Below are 18,662 nucleotides of genomic sequence, written 5' to 3' on the forward strand. Positions count from 1 at the left end.
TTCCTCATGAGGATCCTTTCACCTCTCTGCATATCGCAGAGGTTTTAAGATGATGTCCCCTGAAGTCACATCTTTCCAAAGCCATCTTGTCCAACCGACTTCCACAAGGGGCTACTACAGGGGCACCTATTGTGGAAATAGTGCGAAATGTAGAGGCAGTACAGAAAACCTGGAGCCTTGTAGTTTTCCACTAGTTGGCCGGTGCACTCGAAGAGGGCTAAACACCGGAACAGGCATGACTTATTCAAGCCTTTCACTGATGAAAGCAAGTGGATTTTAAAAGGCAAGCCCACAAGCCAATGTAAGGTACTGACGTGACATGGGTGTGGTTAGAAGCCCAAAGAGATTACATCGGGGACGGAGCGCTTTGCGCTCGCCCCTAAAAAGATGATTCATATATAGATTTTTGCTAATAGTAACTTTTTATGCCATAAGTTGTAACTTGTGATATTTTTAATATTTCCAATTTTATTGTCTGATTTTTCTCTGCTACTTATGTTCTGCATAGTGTCGGCCAAGTAACTACTTTGTTATATGTTAAACAGCACATGAAATTACCGCATGACCTAGTTTATTTCTTTACAAATGCAATGTAGCTTTTCTGACATTTTCATTAGATTTAAAACTTTAGATCCTCCTTTCAAAAAATGCTCTAGTTTCTGGAGGAAACTCTAAATATGGCGTAGAATCCACCAGCTGATTTTCCTCCATCACAAGGTAGTAGAGGAAATTTGACAGTGGATTCCACTGTGCACTTGGTTTCTTCCAGAAATTGGATGGTTTTCAGTTTCCTCCAAGTTCTAAAATACACTTTGTGATGTCCTTAATGCAACAGAATCGTTCCACTTCATGCCTGTGTTTGTATCCAATACACATGATAGGTAGACCTTGAATTTAAAGTCCTATGCAATTTGATATCTGAAATGTTAAAATGGGAGAAAAATGGATTACCTTAACCAGTAACAAACTGAAGGAAAGTTTCATTTGCACCTGATCAAAGTACAGCGTTCCTGATAATCTTTTTGTGTTTGAAAGGTCAACCTGTATGATCCATACTACAAATACAAAAAAAGAGTAACAAATGTCGGCATTTAGAATGTATTAGTTTGCATGGAAATCTCAATGGTATAAATTCAATAAAAGGTACTCTGTGCTAGTAAAATTGTTTAGTAAAGAGTAACAGGTCTAATAGTTGTGTTTTTTTTATTTTTTTTAATTTATTTTTTTAATGCAAGAAACTTTCTAATTCATTTTTTTTATTCCCTCTGTCTACTTATCTGTTTCTGTCACATGATGGATTCAATCTTCTCCAACCTGGAATTATCACTCCATACGCAAATCCGGAATCCAGTTGTAAAGCAGAGAATGCAGATGTTCAATTCTCCCTACAAGAATGTTTTGAACTGCATTCGGACTATAAGCAGGACAGAAGGATTGGGCGCTTTTTATCGAAGTTATACTACCCAACTGACCATGAATATCCCCTTCCAGGCCATACACTTCATTACTTATGAATTTATGCAGGAGCAAATCAATCCAGATCGGCAGTACAACCCACGGTCTCACATCCTGTCTGGTGCCATAGCTGGGGCTGTGTCTGCTGCAGCCACTACGCCTCTTGACGTCTGTAAAACGCTGTTGAACACTCAGGAAAATATGGCTTTAAGTTCAGTGAACATCAGCGGGCATCTTTCTGGAATGGTAAATGCCTTTCGAACAGTTTACACTCTTGGTGGCATTCCAGGATATTTTAAAGGTCTTCAAGCTAGGGTTATTTACCAGATGCCATCGACTGCTATTGCATGGTCTGTGTATGAGTTCTTCAAGTACTTTCTTACAAAGCACAAACTGGAGAAAAAAGGCTTCATATTGAAGGGCTGACTGTAGACCTGTCATGGTCTTGTCACAAGTTTCTTTGATGTGATTTATGCATATAATTTTACTTCCTCAGTGACCATGTTAACATCTGCATTCCAGCGACTACGCTACCCTGCAAGTCAGGACTCTGCCTCAAAGTGGTTAAGGTGACCTAATGCACAGAGATACAGAGCGCAGCATGTGTATGGTCCTTTTGCCATTAACCTGGCTTGTAACGCTGCATTTGCAGCTATGAGGTTGTACTGCTATGGGCAAGGACCACAATGTTTTGATTTGTCATTGAATACAAATTATGACTTATTCCTATTTTAATTGGAGCAGCTATATTTGTCCTATGTTTCATCTGGCTGCATTTGCTAAAAGTAACTTTTCACTAATAGCAAAAGGATCAAGAAGAGACTTCTCTGAACATTCCCATTGGCTGTGGTTATTGATGAACTTTGTTTAGAGGCTGTGAGAGATGCATATCTGCTGGAATTGAGTGTTGGATTTAGACCTTTAAAATGCAAATTAGTGAACAAAATACTACTTTTTATATATTGATAATTATAATAATAGATGGATAATATTTATCCTTTATTTTTATGTAGTTTTTTCTTTACTGAGGTTCATTTTTGGCTGTACCTTAAAATGAAAGCTGTAGAAAAGGTATGAATTGTTGTAATGAAATGCACGCAAGTAATGATAGTGCCCTAATGGATGTAATCATGAATATTTATGAAAACAAATCTTGGGACCAGTTTATTTTTAGGGAAAACCCAAAAAGTTACATCTCTGGATTTTTATTTTTGACAAGTGCTTTTATCCTAGAGTGATTGTAGTCATTTATTTATTTATTCTTTTTAGGCCTCCCCCTTTTCAAAAGACTATTAATTTCTGGTACATTTTAAGTAAATTGATACAACAGGAATAAATAGGACAATAAACTAATTTTAAACCCTAGAAAAATTATATGTTCAGACCTCTCACTCTACATTAAAAACAGGATAAAAATCCATGGCACTTGATAAGATTAATATATGATTGTGGAGTCTTTAAACATTGTATTCATAACCTGTGTTTTTATTTCTCTTTCTCTGATCTACCTTTTCTTTATCTCTTTTTGTTGGAAGTTACAATTTTGACTTATATGATCAGTACAATAATTTGGTAAACAAATTATCCCAGTTTCCCCTCATGGTGCTAATGATCAGAAACCTTTAACCTAGTAGTCCGGCGTCTTCTTAATGGAAGAGTGTTTCACACCAGTCGCTTCTCAGTGACTTCTGACCCATCAAAAGAGCGCTAGCCTGTTAAATACCATTTAATAGTAAACTGATGGTTTAGTTGAGTCTGGTGTGAGGGTGGACGGATCCTGCACAGGGGTGTATGAAGAGTGAGGTACGTTTGGGGAGAAGATGGGTTCTTAACATGTGTGTATTAAATATGACTGTCTTTTTGAGCTTAGTCTTTTAGTAAAATCTATTTGCTTACTATGTGTCTTTAAAATATGTTTTCCTGTGTCGAAGACATCCTAGTCCTTTTTATCTCATAAAAAAGAAAACGTGCCTGACTCCTGAATAGTTTATTCCTCTGTGTGTCAAAGTCAATGCAAGTGATAGTGATTGTATTGTCTTTCTTTTCTGGGTGGGAGTTAAGTCGTGCAGTTTCACTTTCTTCTTCTCTATATATTCTTATGGGTGATACGATTTGCCACACATTCCCAAACATTTTTCTAGGCATTTTTTGAGGCCGCCCTGTGAGTGCTTGCACCCCCTTACATCGGTACAAAGTTTCAGCTTCTTGGCGAAGATGCCACAAATCCTAAGAGGCCTTGGTTTCCACAGATATGGTCTGTATGTGTTCCGTTACTTGTGCATATTAAACACAGATCCTTTCCAAGGTGTATTTGGGACTCTAATTGGTTGACGGATCTGGTGAAGTCCTTGGTGATTAAAAAGAAAAAAAAAAACGGAGAAGTTGTCCCTAGTTTATGGCACTTCAGTTTGACACTTTTTAACTTACATTGAGATAATTCATGACAAACTTGAATTCATTTTTTAACCTGTTTTTTTTCATTTTGCTAGCAATCACTCATAACAGAGAAACAAGAAAAATACTGATCCTAGTGAGAAAGGGATAGAGTTGAAATCTCTAAATGAAGTTATTGTTTTCAGGCTTCATTATAGTGTTTCATAAACCTGCACGAGGAATCCAATGTGCATATTTTTTTAAGTGATCAGTATTTTCTTCATTAGGATATGCTTTCGCTTCTGGTTTCTCTGTACCAGAAATTGTTTAACTCAAATCCTTGTAAGTGCTTTTCTTTATGAAGCTGGATTTCTTGCCAAAACCCAAGCTCAAACATCCGTCTGCTTGAATTTTTAGGAAACCCCATGTACCCTAATAATTGACTCTCATTCTCAGCATGTGGTTACCTTACCACCTATTGGCCTGATTGGGACTGCCTCTTACTGTCGGTACATATTTATTTTGTTCACCTGTACTGCATCATTTACTGTTTACCCTTTGTATGCAGATTGCCCCATTTCCTGCAGGCATGCCCGCTCTGCCTTTTTCTCCATATCTTTGCAGATCTAAATGTTCTTCTCTTGTGCCCACCAAATTACAAATGTGAGGTCTTGCCCCAAGTACCCCTGTGATCTTTTGATCGTCTTTAGCCATTATTTTTTTTTAATCCCGCCATCGTTTTCTTTCTCTAGATCAGATGTCTAATTCCACAGAAAAAAGGGTTCATGCCATATAAACCTGTAACCATTTGCACTGGCTATGCTGCATAACCTCTGTGCCGTTCTAAGCGAGCTTTCTGTTGTATGCCTGACTTCTGTGTGTGGCTACTGGTATAGGGCACTCTCTGAAAATCCTTCGGTTGTATGCAGATAATAATGAAAATCAAATCTCTCCAGTGGGATTTGTGCACTTTTTATCTGTATATGACTCTAAGTTTTGCCTTCGGATGCTATATCATGGCGTTTGTATCAGTAAAGGAGCATGATCTGCCTCCACAACCCTGTCTTCTCACCAGTCCTTTTCAAGTGTTGTGATAAACCCAGGGAATTTGAAAGTTGCTATAGGCAAGGCCATTTCCTTTAGTACTGGACAACCTGTATTATATGAATCCAGTTATTCCTGCTGCTAGGAAGCCTTCCACCAAAATTCACTAGAAGAGCAAATGGCTGGGATTCTGCCTCTGGACACTGTCAAAGGGCCTCAACCTTTTCAGTGGCGCTATATAAATTTGTCTTGCTTGTGTCACCTGGCTCTGATATTGTTGGACACACGCAAGGCTTTTCTTGCAGCTAATGGAATTTACTGGAGCAGGCCTAGACTAGTGTAGACCTTTTCATTATGAATGTGGTCAAAAGACATCTGATGCGCCAAGTCTTGTGCTCCACTGTCTCTTGGATCTTGAACTTTGACCTGGCGTGGATGATGCATAATTCTTTTGAGTCCTTAGCCTTTTATGACTTACAGCTACTTACTTGGAAAACTTATTTCTGGGTGACTACAACTTTATCCAGGTGCACAAGTGAGTTGCATACCCTAAATGTCTCAGAATATACTGAAGAACAAGATGGTTTTGAGTACTCGCCAAATTTCTGCAGGATTTCCATCTGAATCCGATAATTGTCTTGCCATTCCCCCCTTCCGCCCCCCCCCCCCCTTGTCTTCATTCCTTATTAGCTGCGGAGACACTGAATACCTTGGACTTTGTTTGCCCTGTGCTCGGATCTTGGCACAATTGCGTGTTACATTGTTCAACTATTTGTGACTTTTGGTGGCAGTGATGCCAGCTCAACAACAGCTAAGGAGCAATTGCATGATAGTTGATCCCATGATCATGCTCTGCTGCATCATGCATGGAACCCAAACTTCATCTGCTATCCACGCATATTTCTCCAGGTGTAATGCTTCACCATTGACAATCTACAGGTATGTCTGTCACAAAATGTAGGATGAGGGGCATAATGGGCTACTTATACACATTCTACAGGCGCAACGATTTCTATGCTTCCTTGTGGAGCAATGCATGTTCAAGTGAGGATGTCTAGTACAGCCAGTTTGCGGAGATCCAAGCTGTCTGAAGCAGCATTGTTCTATTCCCTTTCTCATTCGCTGACAAATCCACCCTCTAGTCTTTTTTAAAGTCTCAGTGTTTTTTTTAAATTTTTTATTGTGGTTACTGTTTGAGATAGTATAGTTCTAGATGAACCCTGACTGTGGGGAGACTTGTGAAGCAAGGTCTCTCCCCTCGCACACCTTTTCCCTGACTCCCTGTACACTGGTGCCTTGCTCGATCCTTCTTATACATTTCTACTTTTAGTTCATGTTTTTGACAGAATGTAGCTGGCAAGTACCTTCCGCAGTCAAAAATGAATATCAAGTTGCATTGGACATTCTACCCTTCTTTAAGATTGCATAAGAAATAGCTTAGGTTTGTGCGCAACTCAGGCTAAGTAGCTTCTCTGCGACTTGTGTGGAACTTCTAGGATGATCACACCCTGCTATTAGGTTAAGTTGCATTACAATAAATTTGTACATCAGTTAGTGCCCGGGAAATCACTTCCCTAATATTCCATGAACCATGGAGTTGTGAATACTTTTGGTGCAAACTCGTCCACATGAGGCCATACTTTGTCAAGTACTATAGTCTATTTTTAGTAGCACTGTTACTCAAAACATTTCACATGCATAAGTCTGGCAACAAACACCATGTAACAGACAGATTCTTGCATCTTTACAGGAACATATGCAATTAGTAGTCATCTGCTTTCATGATCCAACAAACCTTTGCTCACTTCCCATAATCCGTGTTGACTGCAGGATGTCCAGTCATAAGAACAGACTGGACTCAAACTGAGAAATTCAAACAACATTTTTGTTTTACTTTCAGTTGAGACCTTGTTTCAGGATTTTCCTTTGCTTATCTTCAGAATGATGAAATGATGTAGCCTATTTCTGTGCTTCTTGCCCAACTAAATGAAGAACACGCAGGTAGTGTTTGGAGTGAAACATTTACTGTGAAAAACAATTATTAGAAATGCATTTTGTAGACATCTTAAATAAGTAAGTGACCGAGAGTTTTGAATAAATTTAACTTTAATGAAATACTCAGGATAATTCTGGAATACGTACTAAGGTATACACCAGTAATTCAAAGCCATTAAAATCAATTTCCTGTTATTAAGAGTAGGCTTTCCTTTACTGCTTGTTGCTGATTGCAGCAGCATATTGTTACTAGACTACCACAGGCTCTGGTGGCGTCCCAGGGTAGCAGCAAATCTAACTAGAGGAACTTGCAGAGGAGGAATGTAATTCAGATAGATCTGGTTGGAGGAGCAAGGGAGGGGAATTTAAAGTTTAGACAGGAGAATCCACATTGCTGTGTAGTTTATTTGTGCTGTTGGTGGAATGTGGTGGGTGAAAGACTCTGGACAAAAATATTTAAAGGGAATGCCTGTGTTAAATGAGTTAGGGCCTGATTACACTCGTGGCAGTACAGTCACGGCCGGACCGCAAACGGGCTGACGGTCCCACAGTCAGATTAGGATGCTGATAGTCTGTCCACCAGTGGTCTGCTGCCACCACCAGGACCAGAGGTCCTGACAGGCTGGCGGCAGACTATTTTCCCAGTCAGCTGCAGCGATGCTGAATTCAGCACCGCCGTGCTGATTACAAGTTGTTTTTCCGCCAGCTTTTCCATGACTGGTTTCCCGCTATGGAAAGGCTGGCGGAAAAGCAAAAAGATGCCACTTGGAGGGGGAGGGGGGGCCTGCACTTCCATGACAGTTGTGGACAGTGTAGGGGGCCCCCCATGCAGGACCCACAATATGTGCACTGTCTGCGTGAACAGACAGTCTGCATTCTGTGGATGCTGCACAGCCCCCGTGTATGGCGGCAGTGGCCTCGACTCCATGAGAAGCCGAGACTAATGCATCTGAGGATGTTCCCAGTGCCAGTACAGCAGGAACATCCTAATAGGGGGGAGGAGAGGCCTGCAACCTGGCGGCGGCCTCGCCTGTACGGCTTTGGCGGGCCACCAAAGTCGTAATGAGACCCATTTCTAATGAAGAATTGAGTACAGGGGATGTTGGGGAGAGTTGGTAGGAGTTGGAGAGAGGGAATTTATTCACTATAAAAAAAATATATATATATTTTGTGGGAAAAAAAATGAGTTCCATTGTATGCAAATATAAATTTGTTCCTCTTACAAATCACATGGAAGGTAGCACATAAATACTTGTTTAGCATGGGAATGTCAATACATGTTTACCAGTTTCATTTTACCTCACAACCTTGGTTCTGCCTGTATTAAAGTTGTGTAGTTCGGCAAAGCTCAGATTCAAAATATTGTTATTTGATGATTAGGATAAAATAATTCTGTTACAATATTTTGATAGTTAGAAACATTATTTTATTCTGTTCAGTTGTCAACACTTTTTGACAGTTCTACACTCACTTAGTAATTTTATATAAATGAGCCAGAAGCAAGTGCTTTATACAAAAGTTCTTAATGACCTAAAACACATTGATATGTGGGGAAGCTTGTTAAAAATAGTCTTTTAAAATGTCCATTAAACTGCAACCTCCCTTTTTTTTTTTTTCTTTTTTTTTCTATATAATACTTTTCCACCCTGTGCAAGGTCTAATGCTAGATACTATCTTAATCTTGAATGTTGTTGCCTACGTTTTTCAAAAAGCATGTTTTGTGTGCTTCTAACTTTGGGATAACTACTTGAGACTACAGCTTATATTTTGTGCCATACTAACATCTATACACAGAGGGAAAATAGGCATTCCTAGATAAACCAGTACGTGTATACATTTTATCTAACTTCTGAAGAAGCTTTTAGATATTTCATAGTCATCACTTAAAATTTGCTGGAGATATTGTATAGCTGCACACCTAGTTAATGACTGTGACGTAATCTATGATTTTTGTTTGTAAAGAGAGTAGATGCATTGAAAAATATAATTTCATGAGTGTGTTTTAGCATTTTTGCTTTGGCATAAAACATGGAATTGAGAGGAGTACAGTTATTGAGGGCTGTAGAATACATAATATAAGAATAGAATACTTGATGGATGGAGTTGGAACAATGACGTTAAGCCTTTGTGTCTAAGGGACAGGTTTGCTCTGATGTTTTGAAAGTTAAAATGTTATACTTGTAACCAGTTTCCGGGCACCCAAGTTTCATGGCTTAATGACTTGTAGGAGTTATTTCAGCTTTTTTGTGAAGTAGGCCACTGTGTACTGTTTCGCTTGTTTTTGATCTGACCAGAGCATCTTTTTGAAATGTACTGGCCTATAAATCTCACTTATGCTTTTTTATTTTTATTTTTACAAAGGAGATAGCAGTGCCATCTCTAAGAGTTGTATATTGAGCAAATATTTTTTTCAGTAGATGTTTCAAAGTGCATAGCTAGACAAGTTAGATGATGTAACTCTGTGTGTGGAAATATGAGCTGTTGTTTGATTTTGGTTTTGCTTCTGTGAATACATTAGTTGCTACTCCTGTTCTCGAAGTGATTAGATGATGTGTCCTTTAAATGGGGTACAAACTGTGTTTTATGATGAAGTGCATATAAGGAAATGTCAAAAATGGTAATCTGTTTTAAGGTTACATATTGTAGGTCCTGTTTAACATACCTAATTGACCACATGGATTTTTAGATAATAACATTTGGAGTTAACAGATGAAAGAAGATTATTGTTGACAATTGGTTCTTCATCCCACCATGACCACCTACCTGAACTTTACCTAAATATTAAAGCAAACCACCTTTGAGCCTTTTGGTGCGCTTGGTATTTCTTGAATTTCAAGCTTTCTTATGTTTGAGGAAATATTCAACTCGTTTACTTTTGGAGTCCTTTTGTTAAGGCATATCTATGTAATGTGAATGTTGTACTGGCCACATTTTCTGTTTAATTTTGTGTTTACTTCACAGTAGTCGAGACACCTTTTCTTGTTGATCAAGGATGTTTTAGAGCTAGTGAGATACAAGTATTTGCAGATGACTGATAGGGTTTTCTTGATTAAATTTATTTAAGAAGTGGGGATGAAGGGCTTACTGCAAAACAAAATTTTCATTAAATGTATTGACTGAACGTTCTGCTTCTTCAGTATGTTTGCTAAGTTAGGATAGCTGAGGAAGTTAGGGTGCTATTGTCATTTCAAAATAATTGTGTTCAAGAATCTGCACCTCATAAATTTATAGCCATGGAGGTTGTGCATGTTTGTTGGAGGGATAAGACACTTTGGAGCCTTGCATCATCAGCCAGTGGTCAATGTGAAATGTATATTTTAAACGCAGTTGTTGTTATATTGCTGGTACTGTGAATATGCTGCAGCCAACACTAGATTTTACATATACATGAATCATACTTTTAGTGGCTAATGTGCGCTTCCTTTGAGTAAGAATTCATTGTTATGTTTTTCAGTGGCTCATATCACAGAGCACGTTTCCCTTGTCAAAATGTTGATGGTCTTAAGTGCATCTCCGGTTTTTTTCAGTCTTTAACCTGCAGTGATAGCTACACTGTTTGTCATATCAGCACTGAAAGAAGATATGCTCTCATATTTACATGCACCTTCAGGGAGTATGTGTTGAATTTTCCTAGCAGTTTTTATCACAGTTCTAAAGTATTGACATAATTCAGTTTAGCCCGTGCACGATAAGCTAAGCTAACATTTAAACAAGACGTCAACCTGTAATGGAGATTTAGGATGCAAGTGTCTCAGTGTCTATTCTTTATTGTCTTCAGTGGAGTTGTAAGTCGTGATTTCCCAGTGTAGGAGAATTCAACTAATCCCTCTTGAGGTTAGAGTGGTGCACAGGAGCACATAGCTTGCCTGCATTTGTGAAGGCCTAGTTCCAGGCCATTTGGGGCCCATACAGCTAACACTGCTTTCCTATTGTATCTTAGTTTTCAAGTTGTAGTATTCATTAATACAATAACTTGCTGAGACAATTACATTTAGTCCTATCTTCCCTACATTAAACTTTCAGTTTAGTAGTAGCCTAGTACACTGGTAGTGGGATAGCTTGCATTTATCTTATTTTTTTTTTTTTTTTTTTAAACCTTCTCGACATATCACTAAGAGGCTGTGTACAATTTCTGGGCTTATTATCGTGCTAGTTTTAGTCTTTAATTGAATCTTTTTAGTGTCCATCGAAATGTTGACCTGAGCCATGAGCTTTTCCTTAAACTTTAGAATTACTTTTATATTTGTTCCCTTTTGGCTACGTTCCCAGCTAACTGTAAATTGCTGCCATCTTGTGGTCAGAGCCATAAACTTTCGAACATTTTTTCAAATTGAATTATGTTTAGCATATGTATCTTCATCTAGTTCTATTTTTCTCATGTACCAGGTTATGCTTAAGGCACTGCTTGCCTTACTTCCTGTAAACTATAGTATTTCAAGATTTACATTTCTTTCCTGTCACCAGATAGTTTATTAAATGAGGCACAAGGAGGATTTCAACAAACCAGTTAAAACTATTTTGTCAGTAGTTATATTACTCAAACTGCATTACACTAGTTATGCCACCTGACCTTCTCGTCTTGTCTTTGGCATATCATTTATATGTATTCACCAAACCTTCCAATTCCATATTGTGCTTGTGTTTCCTCTCTTGGGCAGTGTGTTTGTGTGGGGAGGGGGTGTAGATGCTGAATGCAGAGGATTACTTTGGCTGTATAGGAATAATTTGAATGTTTATGCTTTTTTAAATGGGAGCGATTTAATACTTAAGCTCAATTTAATTGGAGCCATTAAAATTACTAGTTTTTTTACAAGAGTGTCTGAATTCTATGTTTTTGTATTATAGGAGCTTTTTTTGAGGCTTTTGATGCTCCTGAACTTTAAAGGATTTGTGATATTATGATCTAAGCTTTAATATTGTCAGTTTCACAGTCGGTATTGGTATTGGGAAGTTGTTTCTGTTATTTTTAGGATGCCTCTCTGTAAAAACACTCCGAAAGACATCTGCCTCTCTTCAGCCCACACTAGAGTTAAGGTTATGGTTGATATATTTTCTTCATTAACCTTTAACTGTATATCCATGTTTATTTTGTACTGCAATATTTTTGAAGCACTTGCTATTGGGTGGAGCCACACTGTTTGAGAAATTTGTGAGTAAATGTTTTAGAGGCAGGAACTATCACATTACTCTTATACAATAAATGAACTGCCTTACCTTTCGCAATTACCCATCTTCACAATTCTCAAAAAAGCTGGTGGTGTTCATTTTTTTCCCCAAAACATTTCGATTCATGGATGGCTCAGCTTTCAAAATGGTTTACTGCAATAACTATGGAAAATATGTTCTTTGCATTTCTTTAATCAGATAGGTGACTATGTATTCAATTGTATTTCCCATGGGCAACCATTGTGTATTTTTCAAGACCAACAGAACCTTCAAACAATCATATGAATATTATTGATAGATTTAAGCGCATTCATAGTTCATTTAATCATGGATAAGCCAACATAAATTGGATTTTGCAGAATCTGCAAACGAATCCAGGTTTTTGGCCATCCATCTCTGTAAGAAACTTGATCCCAGATTTTTCACCTTCCTTCACTGTAAGCAAGAGGCCTGATTGTGTTAGAATTTGTCATTGCAGTGTTTATCAGTGAACACCCAAGGTGCATTGCAACAGTTTATATTTAAAGAATGCGGAGCTGTACTGAGTAGTTTAAGCATAATTGGATTTAGAATAGCGGGGATTTCTTAAACTGCCTTCGAGCAACTTTGTAACATCAAGAACATATTTATGTTTTGTGTGGTTTGGTTTTCATCTACCAGAGAGCAGTAGCTAATTGTCCTGTGATTCGTTGGTGATGTCAGCACAGCCCGTTAATGAAAAATTGACTAACAGCTTCACTCCTTAGCAGACATTTACGTACCCTTATTATCTGACATCAGGATTACCTTCTAGTAGGTTAAAACTGCTAGCACAAATACGTTCTTCAAGCATAATTAGCCCTCAATACAAACTGAAAGAAAGAAACCTGAACAGTTACCTTCCCACCTACAGGCCCAGTTCACAAGTTTAAACATGAAATAACTATTTTTCATTCCTCTTTACCCAGATTTACTGCAGATTATCAAAAACATACACGTGTTCTAATGAAGGATTTGAATAAATGTTCTTTTTAATACAGGAAACCAATACTTCTGTGCCTTCCCTTTGTAATAAAAAATGAATTTTGAGTTGCTATAAAGTGCAAGCTGTTTGTGCCATCTACAACTTTGATATTAGAAAATCGGTTTGCTTTATGTCTCTGGACTATTAATTTACTAAAACTCTTTGATGGCACATTAAGCCTGTAATTCACAATGTGCCTGTTTTAATATATGCATAGTTCATCACTCTCTGTTCCTACCCGTTTACCAATGGGTCCATGGTCCATAGTTCCCAGGTTGTGCAATCCATTTTTTTGTGACTGACTGTTAAACTTTGAAATACTAAAACCCACACAATTGTGGACTGTGTATTATTGATCTATATAATACTATTTTGTGGTTCTAGTGCTCTGTGCAAGCTGTTCTCTTTTTGGCTTTGGTGGTTAATGTAGAAAAACACATTGATAGCTTTGCATCCTATTTTCCTCCCAAGTTAACGTTTTATATATCCCTTCGCCTTGTTTTCTTATACTTCCTAAAATCAGCTTACAGGAATGTTCAACTGCACCAGCAAAATGTCATGAGAAATTTAAAATCGGACATGTGCATCAATACGAGAACTTTGCATATAAGTTGGACAGACAACAGTAAATGGAGTATATTATTTATCACTCCAAATTCTTCGGAATTGGGACCCTTTCGGTGTGCTAGTGAATTTTGTTTCTTAATCAAAATATGCAGGTCTCCTGGGTCATGATTTCCCATAGGAGACACATTGAAGTTTTCTCATCTATCAATAGCTTTGTGGTTTATATGGTTTATTTTTCCTACCAAATGTTGTTGGTTAATTTTCAGTTTTGGGAAACACAAAGTATATTGCTGCTTTTATCTCTGCAAAACGCACACTATTTTTATAACCGAATAAGAGATGTTGCTGTTATTTTACAAATGTTTTTAACACGTCTGAATTTCGAAATTTAAATACTTATTTTTATGAAATGTTATAAGTTTTGAAGAATATGATAGACTTTATATATTTAATATTGCAGAAAGTTTGTTAATATGCTGCTGCAGTTACGCACAGGAGCTGTCTTAAAATAAAGTATTTGTCAAATACTTATGTGTTATTTGTCATTCATCTTAAGATTTTAAATGTACTGTAAAGCTTGTTGTAAGAGTTTGTGTAAAAGGAGTCAGCCTGAAGTCAGTCACCATCGAGTCTGCCATAATGTTCAGAGATTTCAAACTTCAAGGCTTTGAGATCCAGGTTCAGTCTACGTTTTGCGTGCTTTGCTTCACTAATAGCACCCTTGAAAACCTGAATTTCATCACCTTTGCCCTGTATAATCTGATCTGCTTTATCCTGATCTTTTGTGAAGGCCCTCCAAGCTTCAAGGTTGTTGACCACCCCAACATGGTGCGGCAGCTGTTTAGAATTACCAGCTCAATGCTTGACTTTCGCCCATCTAAAAAGGTATTACTTCCTATTGGTGACTCACACGGCATCTTCCAAGACCTCCAGCTCTTACTCTCTATGCACCACCCCCTTTGGAGTCATGTTCTCTCCAGTTGACTTTTAATATTTGCAGTGGTGACATGCAAACATCTTTTCCTGATTGTGTCGTCCCCTCCCCCCCCCCCCCCCCCGACGCAATTTAGAGTGCATATTCACCCAACGGGCATCTTCGCACTAAAAAGACAAACGGAAGAAGCTTATGAATCCGACCATGAAGAATATATAACCAGCAAAACAATTAGCAGAAAAGAGAAGTTTTATTTTTGTCTACAATATAGATAAGGGCTGATAGGTGGGATTCCTGAAGGAAGTTTATTCCATAGTATAGGTCCGATAAAAAACGGCATTCCGTTTCCTAATCTAGACATCTTTACGTCTAATACTGAAAACAATAACTGGAAATGAAAACAAAGATGTCTAGATGAGTTACAGTGCTGGCACTGGACAGCAAGTGGAGATTTCTCCAGACCATACAAGGTAGTCTACATTATGCACAGGGGTCTAGATGAGTTACAGTGCTGGCACTGGGCAGCAAGTGGAGATTTCTCCAGACCATACAAGGTAGTCTACATTATGCACAGGGCTTTAAAGACAAGCTCTCCTTAGTTGTCAGATAGGTTGTTTCTAGCCTGTGAAACCTGATCATACTTTTTCAGTCCACGTAATATGCTGACTACAAAGTTCTGAATCCTCTGTGAACTATTTAGTGAGGTTTGTGTAAAACTTTAATACAGGTTACAATAGCCTAGTTTAGACAAAACAATTGTTGAGATTACATGTGCATGCAGAGGTGTGGAGAGAAACAGCAGAACTTAATAGTTTTAAATATAAGAAAAGAAATGGTAAAGAAACTGTTTTAATGTGGTGTATCGTAGAGCTGTTCATCCAGATAGAACCCCATCGACTTGACTTTTGAGAAAGGGGAGAGAGTCATACCTAGAGAGTCGGGCCAAATGGTCACATAGTTATCCATCATCCTTAACTCTGTATTATCAACATTAAGTTGAAGCAGTTTAAAAGACATCCAAGATTGTACTGCTTTGAAACAGTATGTAAAATGTTGTGCTGCCCCTGGCTCCACTTATAAACAGTGTGTTGTCAGCGTGTGACAGGACAGTGCATCCAAAATATCTAATCTGAGCTATTAACCCCTTAACTGCTGGGATTCCACCTGCATCCCCCCCAATCACCTGTGGTGGAAACCATTGTAAAGCTCGTGGGTGATCCAGGAAAGCTATATATTTCCCAAAAGTAGGCAAATTCTTAATTCAGCAAGAGGTCATATGTGTAGATCACTCAAGGTTTTCCCATGGAAAATAACTGTTGAAATAAAGAAATATTGAAAATGTGTAGGAGAAAATGGTCATTTGTGACCGCATTTTCATCTGTAACTTTTTGTGACAATGGCCCATTTATAAGTGCAATAGACCATTACGTCCGCTTGACTCTTATGCTTGCGGGTCAATATAGGGTTTCTCTGAGAACCCAAGATACTGGTTGCCAACAACTGAGCTGCACCATACAATGGTTTTCATTGACTACCGAGTATAGTCCAATTCCTATGGTGAAATATGTAGAATGAAAAATAGGTATTGAGGAAACCTCTGCATTTCTGAAATGGGTACAAGATATGGTGTTTAGGAGAAGTGGTTTCATCTCTGAATTTGTGGGTACCTGTACTAGCCTGTGGTTTAGATGGTAGATTTCAAAATGTCTTATTTCTTATACACTGGCTTACACTTGAAAGGCACAAATGCAGTGAAACTCAATTGGCAATAATAAATGTTCTACTATTCTATGCTTCCACAAGTCTTGCGATTTAAAAATGGTATTGCACTGGTGTGGGTAGGCCTAGTGCCTTAAACTTTGAATAAAATAACACATTTTCCTCACATTTCTGTGATGGAAAGCTCTGGAGTCTGTGGGGAGCCACAAACTTCCTTCCACCCGGCAGTCCCCTCAAGTCTCCCAATAAACATGGTACCTCACCTGTGTGGATAGACCTAGTGCCCGCAACAGTAAATGTCCCAAAGTGCAACATGGGCACATCAAGTTTTCAATTGAAAACAAAACCGTTTTTTCCTCAATGTGAGTAGCTGTAGAGTTTGGACCATGGCTCGGTCAGTACCTTGGCAAACCCAAACATTTATGAAAACTAGACATGCAAGGGAGTAGAGGGTGGTGTGCTTTATGTGGATCCCACAAGGTTTGCTTACCTACAATGCTCAACCTCAAACTTTACCTGAAAGAGCACATTTTTCTTCCATTTCTGTGATCAAGACTTCTGAAATTTGCAGGAATCTACAAAATTCCTACCAACCAGTTTTACCACACTTGTGCTGATAAAAAATGCTGTCCCACTTGTGTGGCTGGGCAAGTGACAGCAAAGGATCAAAGCAAGATCCCTAGGAGTCCCCTGTCCTCCCATTGACCTTGGTTTAAGCTGCTCCTGTGGTTTGTAGGTTTGCATGGGTGGCACTAAAGCATGTCCCCAAATACAGCACCTACCCCTATTGTGTATTCTTTCAAAGTAGCAAAGTATTGTTCTAAATCAGTTGGTGGGTGTGTGCGTCTGTCAGATGTGTGCAACAGTAATCAACACAATCATCAGGTTCTCCAAAGGCACTAAAAAGACAAAAAGGCACAGTATTACTTCACCTTTTCACATGCCCAATATCACAACACACTTTTGTCATGGCTTATGCAAAACTTTGTTAGGGGAGCTGCTGGACATTTACCACTATAAAACTAATTTCCGGAAGCCTCAAATCAACTTTTGATCACAAGAAGCACACATTCACATAGTAGTCCATGCAGCTTTGTGTGCAGGCGTGCTCCTTGTGAAAACGCAGTGCTATCACCAGGGTCACTGGAATCGTGACTGGACAGCACCCAACACCTGATGGTATTAAATAATTTTATGATCTTAATTCATAATAATACTGCAAAGATTTCACCTCATTATCAGCAATATAGCAATCAAATACAAGAATAAGCAACTGAGAATAACCAGTCAACTTTTGTGCAGAGCCTTCCGCTGCGTGCAAATGCATCACCACATCTTTACAAATTTTAGGTATGTATTTTTCTAATCTCCTATCTTCCTGTTCTAAAATATTGCCACATATTGTGTGACTACTTTTTTTTATTTATTTATTTTTTTATTATATGTTTGTGTTTTCACCAGGGGCTGATGTGGGTGTCGCAATTTCACCACGAGGGGGGAAACACATTTGTAAGCAAAAATTAGCCCGCAAGGGGGTCGACCCATGTCTTCAGGGATGACCCCCCACCTACATTTCTTTATTTTTTGGGGGGGGAGGAAGGGAATAAATGTGTGTTTTCCTGGAGTGGAGGGGATTGGGAGGGAGGGTGGGGGGGGAGGGGACGATTACTGAGGGAAAAACACATTCTGAAAAAAACTCCCCCCCCACTTTTTTTTTTTTTTTTAAACTTACCTTGGGGTCTCACTCAGAGGGGAAAACAATTTTTTTTTATTTTTTTTTTTAAAGAAAATATTACCCTCCTATGGGGTCCATTCACCATGAGGGCCGTCCAACACCACCATTCCCCCTCGCTGCCACCTTTCCTTCCTAGTGGCCTCGTATGGTTTCCAGGCTGTGGATGTGGTGTGATTTTTAATCCAGGCATTTTCCCCACCGGAGCAGTAGAGATCCCTTAACTGCTTCTTGCTTGTAGCTGCTCCGGTGTGAAATCTGATATTAGCGTGTCTCTCAGAGAACTGACCTTACAGATGGGTGGGGGCGGTGGGTGCTGACACCGAAGCTATTCTGCATCTCACCTGCCCTAAAAAAGAAAAAAAAAATCCTCCGGTGCTAGCCCTCCCGAATGTCGGCTAATACCTGCACTGGGGAGGGAGTGCGGGTGTCAATTGCAATTGCCAGACACCTGTCCGTAACGGGTTAAAGGCTGCATAAAGATGTTAAAAGCAACAGTGACAGAATCACCCGCACGGTGGAGCGAACAGTAAGGAGATCACTCATTGTGACCAGTTTGTTAGAAAATAAGTCAACCGTGCTAGCATTTTGTTCACCAGCTCGAAGTCTACAGGAAACCTGACAAAAATGTGATGATTAACTGTCTAAAACACTGTGGACAAGTCTAGCACATA

The 18,662-nt window shown here is 38.8% G+C and overlaps 1 protein-coding gene across 1 annotated transcript in view; it reads left to right on the forward strand.

Moving 5' to 3' along the window:
* SLC25A37 (solute carrier family 25 member 37) overlaps nucleotides 1–14,132 on the forward strand; it is a 72,859-nt gene extending 58,727 nt beyond the window's left edge. The window contains exon 4 of the mRNA XM_069214130.1: nucleotides 1,352–14,132. Within this exon, the coding sequence (XP_069070231.1) occupies nucleotides 1,352–1,881 (530 nt within the window). The 3' untranslated portion in view covers nucleotides 1,882–14,132. The remainder of the gene's footprint in view (nucleotides 1–1,351) is intronic.
* The last annotated feature ends 4,530 nt before the right edge of the window (nucleotides 14,133–18,662 follow it).

This window comes from Pleurodeles waltl, chromosome 11 (assembly GCF_031143425.1).
Source record: "Pleurodeles waltl isolate 20211129_DDA chromosome 11, aPleWal1.hap1.20221129, whole genome shotgun sequence".
Lineage (NCBI taxonomy): Eukaryota > Metazoa > Chordata > Amphibia > Caudata > Salamandridae > Pleurodeles > Pleurodeles waltl.